Source organism: Chionomys nivalis, chromosome 11 (genome assembly GCF_950005125.1).
Source record: "Chionomys nivalis chromosome 11, mChiNiv1.1, whole genome shotgun sequence".
Classification (NCBI taxonomy): domain Eukaryota; kingdom Metazoa; phylum Chordata; class Mammalia; order Rodentia; family Cricetidae; genus Chionomys; species Chionomys nivalis.
Window position 1 is genome coordinate 38,617,001 of NC_080096.1, and position 19,569 is coordinate 38,636,569.

The following is a 19,569-nucleotide window of genomic DNA, read 5'->3' on the forward strand; positions in this document are numbered from 1 at the left end:
TATGTGTGGTGTCATCTGGAGAAGCACCTTCATTTATGTGTATTTGGTTGTATTTGCTTGTGTGCTAGACTATATTTGAAAAATTCTTTGTAGAAATACAAGATCAGTGGTGGCACACGTCTTTAATCCCAGCACGTAGGAGGCAGAGGTAGGCAGATCTTTGAGTTCAAGGTCAATGTGGTCTACAGAGGGAATTCTAGGATAGCCAGGTCTACACTGAGAAACCCTGTCTTGGAAAAAAAGCATAATAAGGAAGGCAGGAAAGGCAGGAAGGCAGGAAGGAAGGCAGGAAGGCAGGCAGGCAGGCAGGCAGATGAGTCTGTGACCAAGATGAGGTTGCCATCCTTAGAGGAAATTTTCGCCAGTTTTGCTAGCCAGATGCCAGAATTACTAACAATATGGGGTTCTTTAGTCTATTTTAGATATCAGGATCTTTGTGGAACACACAGATGACCAAATAGTTGGCTTAATTCTGCTTTTTCCTTAGTTCCAAAGTGAAGGCATTGTGGGGTCCAATCAAGACATGGCCTAGGGCTGGAGAGATGGCTCAGTGGTTAAGAGCATTGCCTGCTCTTCCAAAGGTTCTGAGTTCAATTCCCGGCAACCACATGGTGGCTCACAACCATCTGTAATGAAGTCTGGTGCCCTCTTCCGGCCTACAGACAGAATATTGTATACATAAAAAAAAAAAAAAAAAAAGACACGGCCTAATTTACTCCACTTTGCTAGCATAGTGGTTCTCTACCTTCCTAATGCGGGGACCCTTTTAGTACAGTTCCTCATGTTGTGGTGACCCCAACCAAAAAAGTATTTTCATTGTACTTCATAACTGTAATTTTACTACTGTCATGAATTGTAATGTAAAATCTGTTTCCTTATGGTTTTAGGTTACCCCTGTGAAAGGGCTATTCTACTGCCAAGGAGTCACGACCCACAGGTTGAGAACTACAGTGTTAGTGGGTCCTATTTTCTTTCTCTTTTTTTTATTTTTGGTTTTTTTTGAGACAGGGTTTCTCTGTAGCTTTGGAGCCTGTCCTGGAACTAGCTCTTGTAGACCAGGCTGGCCTCGAACTCACAGAGATCCGCCTGCCTCTGCCTCCCAAGTGCTGGGATTAAAGGTGTGCGCCACCATCACCCGGCTAGTGGGCCCTATTTTCAACTTCTCTTAAAAAATACTTTCAGGTTCAGTCTCAATGTACCAGAAAATAGAGTTTCCAAATCCCCTTGGCACATACATTGTCAGATCTCAAGTGCAGCATCCAGTCCACAACTCCTCCTTTATCATGCTGCTAGGCAGAGAGCATCACTGAATGCAAGGCTTCTCCTCCAGGTGCTAACTGGTAATTCTTTACTACCTTGGTTTATGGTGTCTTCAACCTTTTCTTTCTTTCTTCTTCTTTTTAAATTTAAGTTAAATTTTTTTTTAACTGATACATAAAAACATAAGATCCTGAACAGGGCTAATATGCCTCAGTTTTGTATACGTGTTATTTTAAATCAGGCTAAGTGTACCTATTTCTGCAAACACTAATCATTTCTTTTTTGGTAAAAGCTTTCAAAATCTTCTTTTAGATATTGGTATTGAGAGTCACCTAATAGTACAGCAGCTAAACAGAGCTGCTGGCTTCCAGATAATGTAACTTAGTGCCTACCAATCTACCCTGTCCCCATCTTCCTTTCTCTCCACTCTGTTCACCCTCTCATAACCTGCATTCCACTATTGACCTCTCGAGTTGCACTGTTTGAGGATCATACAAGTGAGATCATATGGACTTGTGTGTCTATGCCTGGCTTCCTCCGCTGTACCATCTGTATTTTTATTTTTGTTAATGACTGACTGGTATTCCACTGTGTATATGTGCCACATTTTAAAACCCATTCATCTGTTAAATGAAGCTAGTAAAAACTAATCAGTCCAGCTTTTCTGGTTGCTCTTCATGGGAGTGTTGGTCTGTGACAAAAGTAACCTATGCATTATTAAACATAACCATTCTTTTTGTTAAAATTGTTATAGTTTGTAATTCTTATTAGATATTGGATCTACTTAAGAAATCAGATACTTCCTTAAGGTGAACCTGTTAAGGAAATGACACAGCAAATTCTAATCTTTTGTTCTAGCTCGAGATGCCGACGAACGAGAGAAGTGGATCCATGCCTTAGAAGAAACCATTCTTCGACATACTCTCCAGCTTCAAGTAAGAGGCTTTGTATGGCGTTTGGATAGTTTGTCTATGACTTTCTTTTGGGGAGAATGGTTGTTTTTGAAAAAAAAAAAAACTGCTATAATACAATGAGAACTCTTCATTTCTGATTTGATTATTCTTAACTTTTAATGTTGCATAGAAAAGTTGCAAGCATTTTTTTTTTTCTACTTTCTGTAGGGCAAAATACAGATATTTTAAAATCAGGAATGAAGTTAGTATAAGGCAATTTGAATGTGAAATGATATTTTAAAATGTGCCAGATACATATTTAAGTATTTTGTATCAATATTGGGCTATCGATAAAACCAAATTGTAGGTATAATAATTGATAAATGCTGAGAAGTTGACATCATTTTCTTTTTTTTTTTTTTTTTTTTAAGGTTTATTTATTTATTATGTATACAGTGTTCTGCCTGCAGGCCAGAAGAGGGCACCAGACCCCATTACAGATGGTTGTGAGCCACCATGTGGTTGCTGGGAATTGAACTCAGGACCTCTGGAAGAGCAACCAGTGCTCTTAACCTCTGAGCCATCTTTCCAGCCCCCATCATTTTCTTATTAATAGAATTTGGTTATTACCACATACACCTGGTTAATACTAATTAGGATAAAGATGAAAGAAAACTCAGTATAAATGGGTCAAGAGAAACAAAGCTGGCTGAAATCTGAAGTCTATACTCAGAGTCCCCTTCCATCTCTGGATTTTGTTGGCTCATAATTATTGGGACTTATTTCACTGCCTCAGTGGTAGTGAGACTGGTTGCAGCAGTTTCCAGCCTCGTATTGTAGGGAGTCTAGGTCCATAGTCAGTAAGATGAGCAGGTCAGTGGCTGAGTGGTAGAGTAGCAGAGTGGTGACAGCATTCATGAGGCTGAGCCAGGAGGATCCCTGAGAGCAAGGTCAGCCTGGGCTGCAGTCTGAGATCCTGTCTTTAAAAAAGAAAAAAAAAAATTGGTTATGGTCATGAGCCTAATCCTAACCAGTCAGAATTTTGGGGTCATATTCCAGCCTGGAACTGAGATGTGTTAGAAAAACAAAAACACCTTGTTAGTACTAGGTAGTAGATGTCACCACCCCATCCCTGCCCTAGTAGCTTCAGAACAGGAAGCAAAACAGGGTAAATGACAGATGCAGCTCACACCTCTTCTAGCATAGAGAAAATGCTTGCTTACACCTCGCCTCTGAATGTCCATGTGTGGCAGACAGAGGAGTTTGTTTTATGTTTTTTTAGTCTTGAATTGTAGACAACTGGTGCCTTGTGACCCCCTTCTATTTTGTCTGATCCAGAAATTGCTTGATTTGGTAAGGTTTACCTCAGCTCTTCTCACATGGTGAGGCTTAGAAAACAGTGTTTGATGTGGTTATTAAGGGATGGGAACAGTGAAGATGGAGTTGAAAAGGCTTGTAGATTACCCTGATGTATGCTTTTTAAAGCAGCTTCATGATTGCCATCAAGTTCTTTTTTTTAAATTTAGGTAGTTCCATAAATAAAATATAGAATATTTTGGACAGACATGTGGTCCAATTAGAAGGTAATTGTTTTACATTTAATTACATTGAATGTGTCAGATGCAGTTTCCCCCTAACTGGCTAAATGACATGCAGGTGTCTGATGTGTCTTCAGCCTGCCCTTAGAGGCCTCTGCTGTGGGGCCATGAAACCCATCAAATGCTCTTACTTACTTCCTTCCCTTAACATTCTTTATAGCTTTCTGGCCTCTACATTCTTCTGAGTGATGTTCTTGTTCTCTCTCCCTCTTTATCTCTTCCCTTCCCTTCCATCTCCCCTATCCGCCTCTAATGCCATTTGCCTTTTTTGTAGCTTATCTCAGAGCTGACCTCTTTGGTAGCACATACAAGGACAGACCCTCATCCTTCAAGCTGAAGGACCTCCCTTTGGATGCCACAGTCACTACACAGTTCCTAAGTACTTTTGGTGGGGTGGTGGTGGCAGGATCTTGCTGTGTAGCCCATGTTGGCCTGAAACTCAAAATCCTCTGCCTCTCTCTCCTGAGTTCTGTGCCTTCTCTATCTTCAAAGCACACAAAACTCCCATTAGTAGGTAACTGCTTCCAATCAGGTACCAATGTGGATCCAATTGTAGAATCAGAATTAGAGTTTGGTAAAAAGAGAGCTTACATGTTTTGGGAACAACAGGAAGGAAAAGATATTTTTGAAATATTCTAGGCTTTGATCACTTTGGCATTTTAAGAAAACATGTAATATGAATGTTCTTAGTAAATAGAGAGGCTAAGATGTTTAGAACTATGAAGCTGTGTGTTTGAGTGGGCAGTATTGTCTTCTCAGAGAGAGTGGAGTGTGGTGAAGAGCCTCATTCTGGAGTTGGGTGTCCGATTTGTAGTCCAGTGCAGTGATTAGCATTTACTCATTAACCTTGACCTACCTGACTGACAATATCTCCTCCTTAGCACCATTGTGGTAGTTACAAGAGTCTCCAGTTGTACCTCCCTGTTGGAAGAGCTGCACAGAAGTCAGCTGCCATCCCTTCTCCTGTGCTTGGTGGTTCATTAGAGCTCAACAAGTGTTAGTGATGGGAAGGAATTGCTGAAGTGATACATAAACAGTTGAGTTCTTTTCCATCGTTACTTGTTGAGTACATACAGGCACATAACACATCTGTCAGGCACTAAGAGATTGGCACTTTTGGGAGGGCCTGGGTATAAACAGAGACTGCCCTTTCATTCCCAGTTGCCCAGACCTGCATAATCACACAGAAACTATATTAATTACAATACTGCTTGGTCAATGGCTTAGCTAGCTCTTATATCTTAAATTAATCCATTTCTACTAATCTGTGTATCACCACGAGGCTGTGGCTTACTGGGTAAGGTCTGTATCTTTCTCCTTCAGCAGCTACATGGCGTCTGCCTGACTCTGTCTTCTTTCTCCCTGCATTTAGTTTAGTTTTCCCACTTAGCTCTAGTCTGCCCTTCCATAGGCCAAAGCAACTTCTTTATTAACCAATTATAATAAAACATATTCACAGCATACAGAGGGGCATCCCATATCCCCTGAGAGTGGAGATTCAGCATCACTCTGGCCTGGTTATTACACTTACACCACCTCAAATGTCAGAGTGTTTTCTTCACTCCATTCTCCTCTACTGCTTTACTTCCTCCAAACCTCTCTTCTCTCACATTGGTCTTTTCATATCTATTTTCCCTGGCCATTTTAGTCTTCTTCCAGTTTTTCTTACCTCATTTCCCAGTGTAGAGCTTGTGGCCCGTTTCTTTAACATTGCTTTAGCCAACACCATTAGAATTTCTTGTGACTGGACAGTTTTTACTGTGTATTACTCTAGTCTTCATTCCTGAGACTACAACTATCTGTTTTCATTGCTTTTATTGCCCATTATAACAGAAGCTATGAGGGCTGACAAGATGACCCAGTGATTAAGAACACATCCTGTTTTTCCAGGGGACCCGGGTTCAATTTCCAGCACCCACATGGTGGCTGACAACTCTCTGTGAGCTTGTGACTCCAGTTCCAGAGGATCAGATGTCCTCTTCTGACCTCTGCAGGCAAAGCACCCAGGAACATAAAATAAATTCAAAATAAGAAGCTACCAAAGTGAAGTGGCTATATTTATCTCAATTTTAATTGTTTTCCACCTCTAATGGAATATCCATCATGATTAAAAACTTCCCCTTTCTTTCTTAAAATTCCAGGACTCTGTGCTTTGCCGGGCAGCACTCCGTCAACTGACTTGTATTCCCAGCTCCAGAAGCTTTTAATGACCTTTTGTTGATTGCCAGTTGAATTTCCCACAGTGAGATCTTTTCTTTAGGTCTAGAATCTAATAAAAACCTGTTTTCAGCCAGATGTTGTGGTGCACATACCTTAATCCCAGAGCTTGGGAGGCAGAGGCAGGAGGACCTCTGTGAGTTTGAGGTCAGCCTGGTCTACAGAGTGAGTTCTTGTCCCGTGAGGATTACATAGTGAGATCCTGTCTCAAAAACATCAATAGACCCTGCCCCTTCCAAAACAAAACAAAAAGACGCAAAAAAAAAAAAAAAAATCCATGTTCTTCTCTTCACATTAAAAGGTTTTTCTTCTTCAACAGTTCTTGAGACTTTTCTCTGCTTCACATATTCTTTTTCTTCTCAAAGATCAATAACCTTGATTCCTTTGAGACCGAGGCCTCCTTCCTTGACTCTGTGGCTGCCTCTGCCATTTTCGTAACTTGAGCTAAACTCTCTGTAGATGATTCCCCCTCCTATCTTCATAAAGCTTTCAGTCCCCTCTGCCTTAGGGATCTACTGCCCTGGAATTCCCAAGGCAGGGCTACAAAGGAGCCTCCATCCCTTTCTTTCTCAAGCCCTGTCATTAAGCCTCTGTTTTCTTTGATGATGCCAACCTTGACCTCTGAGGGATAGGAAGCTCAGTCTGGAGATGGGCTGCTTCCCTCCCTTCCTTCCTTCCCTCCCTCCCTCCCTCCCTCCCTCCCTCCCTCCCTCCCTCCCTCCCTCCCTCCCTCCCTCCAGTGCAGTCACACTCAGCCTAGGCTTTCACTTTATCTTGGCAGCTCTATTTCTTGTACTATCCCAACCTATATTCCTTAATTTATTTTCTTTTTCATCCTTTAAATGAACAGCCATCATTAATGATCCTGAGCATTCATAAATGAGGAGAAAGAAACAGCCTCTAGAGCAGTAGTTCTCAGCCTATGCGTCACGCCCCCTTTGGGGATTAAAGAACCCTTTCTCAGGGGTTGCATATCGGATATTTCATTACGATTCATAAGAGTAGCAAAATTACAGGTATATTATATTTATTATATATAAGGGGAATCTCTCCCTCGGCCTCTGATGTGCTTTCCCCTCTTGTAGCCCCAGAATACTCTGCTGTGTCATCTTAGCAGTGAACATTTGAACACTTGTCTTTGCTAGGAGCGGTGTAGGCTTCAGCTGCATCCTCTCTTCTTACTTATACATCCCTCTCTTAAGTTTGTAAAGCTCATGAGAGAGAAACCCACTTACTGATATACTATGTATGCTCATGGTACACATACAGAAGCCCAGCACTAGCCAGTTTTCATGGGTAGTTTGAGAACTGGGTAAGAAAGAACTGGGTAAGAAGAAATGCTTTAGATCTAGGTGAACCAGGACTAGGACTTAGGGCTTGCCTAGCTGTGAAATCTATGGTGATACTTAATTGCTTTTCAACCTCAGTTTCTCTCTCTCTCTCTCTCTCTCTCTCTCTCTCTCTCTCTCTCTCTCTCTCTCTCTGTCTCTGTCTCTCTCCCTCACTCCCTCCCTTCTTCCTTCATTCCTTTCTTTTTCTTCCTCCCTCCTTCCCCCTCCCTTTCTTTTTTTAGGGGACAGGATTTGAGATGAGGTTTCTCTCTGTAGGTCTGACTATTCTGGAACTCCCTATATAAATTAGGCTGGCCTTGAATTTACAGAGATCCGCCTGCCCCTTCCTCCCAAGTGCTGGGATTAAAGGTGTGCACCATTATGCCTACCTAGCTTTAACCTCAGTTTCTTCATCTTTAAAGTGGCTTTAAAACCTCAGCAAAGCAGTTGTGTGATGGTAATTTGGACTCTCTAACCTGCAGTGCCTGCACATAGTATTCTATTCCGACTGTCATTTCATCTAAAGCTTTCTTTACCCTTTCTTCATCTTGATTCTAGTCCTTGTTTTTCTGGGTCATCTCTGCTTATTTATGAGCACATTGTAATTAGAGTAGAATGGAGATGGGAAATATAACAGAAAATTTCTGTCCATTTAAATCCTGTGAAGTTTTCCTACAGTTGTTCTATGTTAACTGTAGGCTCTCCTCTCTCTTTTCCCTTCCCTTTCTCTTAGCCTTTCCTACCTTTTTTCACATTTTTATTGTGAATCACTTTGTGTAGGCAAATGTAGAACAAAATGTAAATGCTTCAGGTTTAAAATCATTCAAGGGAGCTTCCAAATGAAATGCCACCAACACAAAGCAGTGGAATCTAAACTAAGACTCATCTAAGCTCAGCCCAGTGGCAAAGGCCTGTACTTATGTAGTAATGTAAGTTTTTAAATATGAAATCTAGAAGTTCTTTCAGAATAAAGTGACCAATGCAGAATCTTACCTATAAAAATTAGGGCAATTGTATACATCAAATATAATATTAAAAATTGAATGGTACTAAAGACTCATAGAGGAAAAACTGGTCTCTTGTCCTCTGACTTCCCTGTTGTGTACCCTAGACTGTTTTTTTCACCTTCCCCCCCACAGTGTATTGAGGCTGTTACAGTACAGTGCCTGGCATTTCATTACCCCAACAGACATTTTTAAGCTCCTAATGCTAGTCCCTGAGGACACAGGAGTGAGCAAGACTTTGCACTATTGTAGGCATCGTGGGCCTGTGGAAAGGCTGCTAATTCTAATTCTGAACAGAATATTTCCTTTTGAGAATGTGTTGATTACAGTTTCCCCTGGTGAAACATGGCAGCTTGGATGGTAAGGTAGGTGGTGCTTCTTCCATGTGCCAGGTGACATAGGTACTCCACCTGGCCTACATTCCTACATAGGAATCAACTGGCTGACTTCAGTTTAAAATTTCTGAAGACTTAGGCTAAAATACTGAGGTCGTATAGACTGCTTTTGAAAATCAAGTTGTCTTTTACCTGCTCTAGTCATTTGGCTTCTGTTGCTAGGTCAGTGCCTAGAGAAATTGGTTTGGCTTAAAATACAACAAGCACCATGTATTTTAGAGTAGTTTTAGGTTCAAAGCAAAAAAAAAAAAAAAAAAACCAACCCCCCCCCCAAAAAAAAAACCCGGAAGTTCAATGATTTCCTATTTATCATAGCCCTGTTCCACATATGCATAGCTTCCCCTATTATCAGTATTTCCCACCTAGATGGTACATTTGTTACTCAATTTCTAATGACACATCTTTACCTAACACATAGGTTTTGTTGTTTTGAGTTTTTTGAGGCAAGGTCTCATGTAGCTGAGGTTGGCCTCCAACTCACCCTTTAGCCAAAGATGATCTTCTTGAGTTCAATGCCTAAGTGTTGTTATATGTAGCATTTGGAACTATCTGGCCTTTTGGGATAGGCTTCTAATATTTAGAAAAATAAACTTGTTTCTTCTTGGTCTTTACATGTGTGCTGGTTAGATTTTCTTGTCAACCTGATAGGCTAGAGTCATGGGGAAAGGGAGTTTTGAGAGACTGCCTGCATCAGCTTGCCTACACTCTGTGGGGCGTTTGGGATTGCTAGTGGATGGGGAGTGGCAGCCCCTGTAGTGATATTGCCCTTGAGCAGGGTGTAATACAGCAAGCTGAGCAAGCACTGGGAGCAAGCAGGAAGTGGAATTTCTCTGTTTTCTGTTTCAAGTCCTTGGGGTTAAGTTCCATGGCTTCCCCCATAATGGCCTGTAACCTGTAAACTAAACAAACCCTTCCCTTCCCACCCTGGTTGCTTCCTGGTCACTGTTTTACCAGTGTTTTATCAGCAGGAAAGTAAAGTGCCGTAGCATGACTTGAGTCTTTTTACTGAGGAGTAAATCCAGGGCCTACTGGGCAAGCACACATTCACAGAGCCATATTCCCCAAAAGGCCACACCTCCAAAATCCTTCCCAGATAGATCCAACTAGAGAACAAGTGTTCAGATATACTAGCCTTTGGGGGCCATTCTCATCTAAATCACTACATTTTATCACATATGAATTAAGACTCAAAAAGCTATTAAATAACTCAATAAAGTAAAATTATAGCTGTGGTAAATTCCACAAAATGTTACATGGGCTAATGATGATCTAAAATAGGAAGAATTTACACTGTTTGTCTAGAAATGACGAGAAGTAAATTAAGAGTCAAAGGTGTTGTCAAGGAGATAGTGTGAAAGAAACAGCAGTGGTCACAGGGTGCCTGAAGTTGGAAGGTCCTTGGCAAATTAAAGAAGCTTGAAAAGGGCCTTTGTGTGAAAGGCAGAAAAACAGGAGGTACAAGTTGAAAAATGCAGGTAGGACTATAAAACTGTTGTGTTGGCCAGTGTTAAATATTGAGTTAAACCCTTTTTGCCATGCAAAGCTATATAGCAAGTTCCTTGATTAGTAATAGAATGCTATGGAAATAACACTCTGGCTCTTATGTTGAGAGTGAACATGGTAGATTCAGGAAGACTGTAGTAAGAGAATTACTCCGAGAGGGGCCATTATTTGGGATATGAGGAGAGGTGGGATTGAAAGCGCATTTGGAAGTGAGAGTTACAGAACTAGGTTGATAGACTTCAGTATGGGACCAGGGGAGGCAGGCCCTAGGTTAGACTGCTGCATTTAGAGTGGATATGGTGGTTCCATTTACTAAGATAGAAATCATGAGAGAACTAATTCTGTGCTTATAAAAGGGGAAGCAGAATGAACTTCGAAACCATTTACATCAGTTAAAAATACCAATGAGTACAGCAGTACAGTTTGAGTGTAGCAAGTATTTCTTCAACTGTGTGCCACAAAATTAATAATTGGATGTTTCATAGAACCTTAGAAGGGTTGAGATACCAAGGAAAAATAGAAAAGGAGATTGCTTTCCAGATCGATAAGCCGATCACTGGTGTTTGTGATTTGCTGCGTTTTGGGCCTCTGCCCAGGTGCTCCAAGCCTGAACTTCACAGTTACACTATTTGGATTCTTCAAGTTCTTCACAAACCACCCACACTCCTTACGGTGCTGTCAAAACAGCAAGCCCACGGACGCTCCACCGACAAATAAAAGACACCCAAGCTCTTGTTTACTGGTAGGCTGTAGTGCTTCCTCCTCTCCCACCTTCCTCGAGCGACAGGAACAACTTTCTGGCAAAATCCATCAGTAATCAACATAGAACTTCTGAGCTCAGGAGCTGCCAAAATAAGGTGATGGCGAACCAGCTGGTGAAGCGAGTTTCCCTGGCTCCACCCCCCCCCCCCCCCCATTTCGCGGCGGGAGGGTAGGCGGGTGGGAGTCCTGAGCTGCCTGGGCTCCTTGGGCCTTGACGCCTAACGAGGCCAACCGCCAATCGCCAGCCGCTCACCTCCCATGCAGGTGACCCGTGGCCAATCGCCAGGGGCCTCTTTGCCTGGGCCAGCCAATCGGGGCGGCGTCTAGGCCGCGGCGCAGGGGGAGGGCGGGGGAGGCGTCCTCCGGCGGCTCTGAGCTGGGGCGCCGGCCGCGGAGGGGCATCCGGGGCGGGGAAGGAGGCCCTCCCCTCCCCTGGGACGGTGGCCGTCTGCGGCGAATGGCTCTCCTGCTGGCCGCTTGCAGAGTGAGTAGACCCCTCGGGTCCCAGGGGCGAGGGGCCGCCTTCCCCAAGCCCACGCCCCCAGGCACCCGTCGGAGGGACCCTCTGCCCTGCTTAGGAAAGATCTCTGTGGAACTCGGTTCTCCTTTCGAAGGTTGACTCACAATGAACAGTCAGAGCTGAGCTTTCACGTCTAGAGCTCAGCTCTGACCCAGCGCCTGTCAGTAGAATCTTCACTTGCAGGCCAAGTAGAATTTGGGATGTTGTTGCGTTGTGCTGGTGCCTGGTCCTGTATTTGTGTGTCAGTTATGGATGTTGCTGTTTGTGGGTGGGTGAGGAGGAGGTTGTTATTGTTTTTAAGTAGCTACTGGAAATGTTTTGGAAACTTCAGTACAGTTTTATGGGGTTCAGGGAACAACTGTAAGGAAGGTTTTAGGTTGTCAGCCTTAGCACAGTTGAGGAAAGTTGCCTGTGATTAATACAGCTGGAAGGCTCCAATCAGGAGAAATTGAGAATTAGGTTGAAAAAGAACATTTTCTAATTTGAAGACTTGGTTTTCCGTGATCAGATTGTTTTACTTGTTAGCTGTTTTTAAAGAAATTGAATGCCAGATAACTATAACTGGGGACGCTAGGAAGGGTCTTAAAGTGTTGCAGTTTAAAAAGCCTTCCCAGCGACTTAAAAGGGGAACTCTGATGAAGTTACTCATCAGTCATCCTTCAGAACACCCCCGTGCTGGAACAAGTACTAGAGCTCTTTAGTGACCAGTACTAACATTTCTTGTCCTTTACTTTTACTTGGGATTTTTTAAATTTTATTTTTGGTGCATCTCTACAAGAGATTACTTAAATAGAAGCCAGATGGTTTCCTACTCCAGAGTAGGCATACATCACTAAAAATGGAATTTTAGTTTGAGAATTTAAACAAGAAACATTCTTTTTAAGTTGGGTGTTTCCTGAGTACCCTGAGTTTGGTTTGGACAGGGATGACATTGTATTTGAAACATGTCTCAGTAAATAAGAGACTGAAAACTATTTTGGGCACAGTCAAGTTGAAGATCAGCAAGGAATTTAGTTCAGTGTAGATTCATTTGTTTTCTGTGATCTCACTGTGTTCTGTTTATTGGAAAGCCAGTTGTGTGGTTTACACTTTTTTGAAAGAGGGTCTTGGTACTTGAACTCTTGACCTTCCTGCAGAGATTACATACATGTACCACCACACCCGTGTTTTGCACTCTTGATTTAGAAAGGTAGTGATGATGACAAAGCAATCCACGATCATAAGTTTATTCTAAAATATTCCAGGATGGCCTCTGGGATGTGTTAACTTCCATCACTAGGTGCTGCACTGTGGAGAAGTGTCTGATGATTGTAGTGATTCTTACACTACAAGGCAAAGGTTTTATGGGACTATAATGTATATATATATTTTGAATTTTTTAAAATAAAGATTTAACAGTCACTGCTATTTCTGAAGCTAGTCTCCCTCTTTAAATATTTTAATGAGATCTACCATAGGGCCATTTCCATTCATAGCTGTTTCTATCCACCTTACTCTCCATGTCTAAAGCTCTGTCAGACTTTGTAATATTAATGTCTCTTGGATTTTAATACTAATATCTCTGGACTTGATACTGCTCTGAGACCATCATCTCTCTGCTAGACTTTTGGGAAATCTGACCTAGTGTGTGAGCCATCCTCTTTACTCAAAAACACACTGACTGAGTCACTGCCACGCTTCTGTCTCGGGTGCCTTTCCTAGCCCTGTTCCTGGCATGCCTTTAAGGTCCTCCACAGTCAGGGCCAGTTCTTCTCACAGTGTCTGAAGCCAGTTGTAGGCGCTCTGCTCAAGGTGTTCCCTGTGAGCGGTTTCTCCTCAGAGCATGTCTGGCTTCAGTTCTTTCTCTTCACACTGCCTTCTCTCTTGTTTGATTACCACCCACATTTCAGGTGGTTAAGCTTTGTCTTGGACCCTAGTGCTGAGTACCTAGTCCCCTCCCCTTGTTGCCTAAAGCAAGGTAGTGGAGATTACTTTGTGTGCCGTCACAGAATTTGTCCATAGCTCTTATGGCTTTGCTAACTGTAAATTTTTGTTCACCTCTCCGACTCTTGTTAGGCCATAATTTGCTGGAAATCAAGGTTTGTGTTAAACTTTGTCACCAATAGAGTGTCTGGCCGTGTAGAGTGGTCTCTTATGTTTCCTTACTCATGGGGTCACATCTGGTACCCTATAAACAAAACGAGTTAACAAGAGAAATCCCCACTTCCCAGTGTGGGTCTGGTTCTTAAGGCTGGCTGTGAGTAAAGGAGTTGTAGCTTCTCCAGCTGCTTGGGAGGAAAGGGGAGCACTAGGAATTCAGAGGCTGCTTCTAAGCCCTTCTGGTGTCCTTCATTTCAGGGGTGCAGCATTCACAAGTGCCATATTGGGGTTTGGCTTTCTGAGCCCCAGTAGAACATCGTAGGTGTTTAGCAATGGGTAAGTTGTATAAACTGACGACACGACCACTCATGGTATGGTTAAGGGGAGGGTTTTTATTGAATATGTGGGGGGAAAATAGCCAGAGGCTTCTGGAACATTTTAGAGCAGAGAGAGAAAGTAGTGGACTGGACATGGCCAGTGTATTAGACATCGCCATGAGAGGAGCAAGAGCAGAGCAGGGTGCAGAGGAGAGCAAGAGACAAAGACAGAAAGAACCAAGAGAGTGCATAGTTGACATAGCAGGGATGTGAGGAGAAAAGCTGAGGGAAGGAAGCCCCTGAGCTGGAGGAAGTTTAGGGTGTGTGCGTGTGGGAAAAGCTAGGATGTTAGCATGGACCCTGGCGTGTATAACAGTTACTTGTGATACTGAGGGAGCTTAGAAGTGAGCATGTGTTCGGGTATGCTAATAGGCACCACACACAGCATTTGTCCCTTCTACTGGTGTTAGGGGAAATGACTCCTCCTTTGGTAGAAGGAAACTAGCTTCATAAATTTCTGAGGAATGTTGGCTTTTGTCTAACCAGCAGAATTTGGGCAAATGGAGTTTCCTTTGGGCCTGACATAAATGATCCAAATATGAACCATTATAATAACCTAAACATACAAACCTTTTACTCAGTTGTATTGGAACTAGATTTCCTTTTCCCGTGAATTAAAATATATCTTAGATCACTAGACTGAACTGATTACTTACAAGTATCACAGGGAATTGGAGAAAATGTTTAGAAACAGTGCTGGGGTGGCGAGCAGATTCTGTATCTATGTGACTTCTGTATGACTTCTGATGTAGTTGAAATAATACCAATAGCAATACTAACACAGATTGGTTTGGGTGCACAGTATCATGGGACAAAGCATGTTATTGGCTAGAGCAGTCAAGGGAACTTAGGAAGGGGTGAAATTTTAGTTTAATATTGGTTGGGTAATGCTAGGTTCTATTTACTGTTTCGTCCATTATCCTTAAAGAAGCCCTTTGGCAATCCTAATACGCACCTGGTCATAATAGAGTCAGGACATGTTTTTGACATGAATGGTAATTTTTGTTCTCTCTCTCTTTCTCTCTCTCTTTCTCTCTCTCTCTCTCTCTCTCTCTCTCTCTCTCTCTCTCTGTGTGTGTGTGTGTGTGTGAGAGAGAGAGAGAGAGAGAGAGAGAGAGAGAGAGAGAGAGAGAGAGAAGAGGGTGACAGTATTGACATTTCTGGGGACAATTTAAAGAACTTGGCCGTATTATATGGACTACAGCTCGTTTTGTTTTTCTAGTATGTGAATCTTCGGCTGAGTTGCTTACTCTTTCTTTGCATTCTTGGTATTCTAGAGCTTGTTTTAAACTCTGCTTGCGTAAGATTCAAGGTTACAAGGAAGGAACAATAGGTCACTTGAGTTTTAGTATTCTTTGTCAGACTCCCTTGTATAGTTGGAAACTGCAACTTCCTGTTTTTATGTAAATGAATGAGCCGTAGATCCTCCCAGTGTGATGGAGCTTTTACTCTCTGCATGAACCGTCATTAACCTGGATGCATTTGCTTCAGGAAATCCTAGAACAGGAAGGAAGGAAGCCTAAAATCTAATTGATGGTCGTTCTCCCCCACCTCTCACCACCACCTTTTATAATGGAAGGTGTCTTCCAGAAACCAAGTGATTTACCAAGTCTGTAATAAGTAGGGATTGAGCCTAAGTCCAGGATGTTTCCTGGTGCTCTTGGCACATCTCTACCCATTGCTCACCTGGCCGCTCAAGCTCTAGGAATTTTCTTGATTCAGCCGCTAATTTTGTTTCCTTTGAAGTCAGTCTGTGTTTGCTGTGCTCTCCCTTCTCCTAGAATCATTCCCTGTTCTCTTTGTGTGCCCAGGGAGCAGTGTTACAGGCTCTTTATTGAGACAGTGACAGGAGATTGAAGAAGGGAACAAGAGTAAGTGTCACTGCTCCTGCCCCTCTCTGTTTGAAGCCATTTGTCCTTTGCTGTTGGGTCCAGCCCTTGCTCTTTCTTCAGGCTCAGGTGGAAAAAGCTTCCTTGCTGTCCCTAATTCCTGAAGTCCCACAGAATCTTTAGTTGACTTGCTTAGCCCTGAATAGTTGCCATGAAAGAAGAGTTTGAACATGACATTTGATGAGCCACAGCCCCACTACTCTAATACAGACTCCTGCCTCTGTCCAGAGCCTGGATTCCCCAATGCTCCTCCTTGTAACCTCTCTTTACCCTCTTTTCCTCTGAGTCTTCTGGTGCCTTTCTCATTGCATCATTCTCTGTTCAAATCAGATCCTCTAGACCAGTGGTTCTCAGCCTTCCTAAAGCTGCGACCCTTTAATACAGTTCCTCATGTTGTGGTGACCCCAACCATAAAATTATTTTCAGTGTTACTGTAATTTTGCTAGTCTTAGGACTCATAATGTAAACAGCTGTGTTTTCTAATGGTCTTAGATAACCCCTGTGTAAAGGTCATTTGACCTCAAAGGGGTTGTGACCCATAGGCTGAGAAACCACTGTTCTAGACAGATGTTGATCTCAAATAGATGGAAACTCTTAGGTCAAGATCAGTTGTCTGTTTCACCTTGGCATCTCCAGGGTGTCCAGCACAGAGTGTAGTCACAGGAGCTGCCCAGTGAATAAATAATCATTGTAGCATAGGGTTGTAAAGCCCAGAAGTAGTGTGTGTAAAAATGTGCTCATGACAAGAGTTGGCGTGAGAGAAGGAAATTTGTCACTGCCTGATCACCTTCCGTGCCATGCTGCAATAATTGCCTTTTGTCCTGTCACCTCTTTTTGTAATAAAATTCCTCGTCAGCATCGGACGTCAGCATCTGTGCAGTTTTTTTACTAAGAGTGAGGTGCTGTTTGAGTGAAATTTAGAGGAGCTTCCTTATCTTCTTCATGTACTGTTAGGTGAGCATGCTGAAAGGGTTCTGTAGTCACCGTCTTTTTTCTCCCCCCTTCAGCATTTGCCACAAACCAAGCACTAGCTTGGGGAATACAGTAAAGAACAACGAATTCGGGTTATCTTGGTAGACTTTCAACTTTTTAAATTGGATAATTTTGTGTGTACTTTGAGCAACTTCAGCAAAACTGAGCATGTGATTCCTTCCACTGGACATCCCCTGGCAGTAGAAATCACTTATACAAAGACAGTTTAGCAAATGCAGTTTAAGGGATTTTGTCAGGACACCGTGGAACCCATTCTTTCAAAGGTTGTTTTGTTTCATTTGATGCGAGCTAAAAACCTTTGGTGTGAGTAGTTTATCATGCAGATCTCGTTGAGTGTTAATCTGTCAGCTTGTTTGCTGTGCAGAGGTCAGGTCATATCAGTAGAGCATAGTGGGTTTGTTTAGAAAACATTGCATAATCAGAAGTTGTTAGGAGAAGTGTGTGCTTAAATGATCAGCTTATAAACTTAGACGGTTAATTTTACTTCCTCCTGCTTACACATAGAGCGTACTTCCAGGAAGTTTACCTGAACCGATTGCATTTGGTAGAATGTTGGTAATCTCAGGCTAGGACAGGGAAGAATGTTTGCTCCTCTGTTTCAGTTTGCCTAAGTGCTGAGATAGCTTAACCTAACTGACAACTTGAAAAATGGCCTTGAGGGTAAAAGAAAGCCCTTGCCTGTGCTGGCCTGCTGACCTGACTGAAATCCCTGGAACCCACATAAAGGTGGAGGGACAGCATCCACTCCCCAAGAGTTGTCTTCTGTGTGCGTTCATTCTGTGGCATACTCCCACAAGAGAATAATAAAAACAAAATAAAAAGCCTTCAAGTAGCCCAGCTAACCGAGTTGCCTCTGTTTACAAACCTCGAGTTTGCTTTCTTAGAAGCCGAGTCATGAGCACGGTGGCAGGATGGGCGTGGAATGCCCTCAGTGTCTTGCTTTATTTTTTGTTAAGGGGCTCATTTTTCCCCCAGGATGTCAACAGTCTCTGTTTGCAGGGCTTTTTGCTGCCTGGCACTTTACTCTTAAATGATGTTATAAATTTGGCTACGATTCATTTTGCTTGGAATGGGGTATGGGTAGTTTCAGCAATGCCAACTCTTTTTTGGTATATTTTAGGATTTCATAGATAATCTTTAAAGAGTAAACCTGGTGACTTTGCATATAATTTTTTGAAAAATACGTATAACTTGTGATTTCTGAATATTTTTCCATGAAGCCTTGATGTTTTTATAAAAAAAAATACTTAGAAAAGTTAAACATGTCAAGCCAAAACTGTGAACACAAATCTCTCTTGGCCCCCATTTCCTGAGTTCCACCCAAGAAGTGACAGAATTCCATGGCCTTCCCCTGTGTTTGACTTCAGGAGGAGCTGGAAGTGTGAGGGCGTATAAACTTGAAGACACAGTTTACAGTGTGCAACTACAGTGGATTTCTTTTTTTTAAAATATTTATTATGTATACAATGCCTGCAGGCCAAGCACCAGACCTCATTACAGATGATTGTGAGCCACCATGTGGTTGCTGGGAATTGAACTCAGGACCTTTGGAAGAGCAGGCAATGCTCTTAACCGCTGAGCCATCTCTCCAGCTCCCTACAGTGGATTTCTAAGTGTAGTTTGGGTGTCACTCATGTTGTGAGCTAATCAGTTAGTGCTAATTAGTTTATAAAGGCCTGCAAACTCAGGTTTTCACGATTTTCCCTCTTCTTTGGTTTTTTTTGAGACAGGGTTCTTTGTGTAGCTCTAGCTGTCCTGGAACTCACTCTGTAGACCAAGCTGGCCTCACACTCAGACATCTGCCTGCCTCTACCTCCCTAATACTGGGATTAAAGGCGTGAGTCTCCACTGCCCAGCTAAATTGTTCCATTATCACTTTATGGAGTACATGCTTATATTTTGTCCTGTCAGTGGAAGAGTGCAGAGAGTTTCATCTTAAAAACTAAGCAGTTGTGCCCAGTCATGAATTTTAGTGCTGATATCTGTACTGATCTTAATTCTTGATTCTCCTGTTAAGTGAAACAGCCCATTTCTGCCCTATCTCTGGGTGAGCAATTTAGAATTTGTCATTCACTTTTCTTTTTTTAAACAAAACAAAAACTTAACTATTAAACTATTTCCTGTATAAATTTTTAAAATAGAAACAGTTTTAATAGTTTGTTTGATTAGAGTTGTGTTTAACCATTATAATCTTTGGTGGAGGGAAACTTTCTTTTGACTCTTGGCTATCAAAGTAGTTACTAAGTACAGCTTACATTCTGTGCTGTAGGCACAATAGCCAACTGTTTTCTGAATATCCATACAGGGTTTTCCTCTGGTCTGTTTGTTGGCTGTATTTTGCCACGTTTTGTTACTGCTTTTACCATTTTTATACCATCCATTATCTTCATCAACTTATTGTTAGTTTTCTTTTCAAAAAGAGTGTTAAGTTTAATGCTTGTGCCTTTTTCTTGGTTGTTTATTCCCAAGAAAAACTGCACATGGCTTATAGTATTATTCGTCAGTCTTTTTTCTCTTTTTAAAATCCATCAGCATGACTTATCTGTGAAGTACTGTGTAGGTCTTGGGATTAAAGAAAGTGAATTCTGGCTGTCCAAGGCTCCAGATCTAGAAAGGAAATTGAACAGCTACCATTAATTAGTGGCCCTTCCTGTTGATAGGGAAATGAAAGCAGGGACAGTGAACTGGCCTGAGCACACCTGTGGGAGTATGTTAGGAAACTGTAGAGTCAGGACTCAGAACTTGCTC

General features: G+C 42.3%; 1 protein-coding gene across 7 annotated transcripts in view; it reads left to right on the forward strand.

The window, feature by feature from the left end:
* The window catches only part of Osbpl9 (oxysterol binding protein like 9), a 139,489-nt gene that overhangs the window by 65,420 nt on the left and 54,500 nt on the right, over nucleotides 1-19,569 (forward strand). For 6 of the 7 annotated variants that reach the window (XM_057783508.1, XM_057783511.1, XM_057783506.1 and 3 more), the window contains exon 4: nucleotides 2,119-2,195. In XM_057783508.1, the coding sequence (XP_057639491.1) occupies nucleotides 2,119-2,195 (77 nt within the window). Of the gene's footprint in view, nucleotides 1-2,118; nucleotides 2,196-11,323; nucleotides 11,448-19,569 lie in introns of those variants that run through there. The other variant, XM_057783512.1, reaches the window with a different exon arrangement.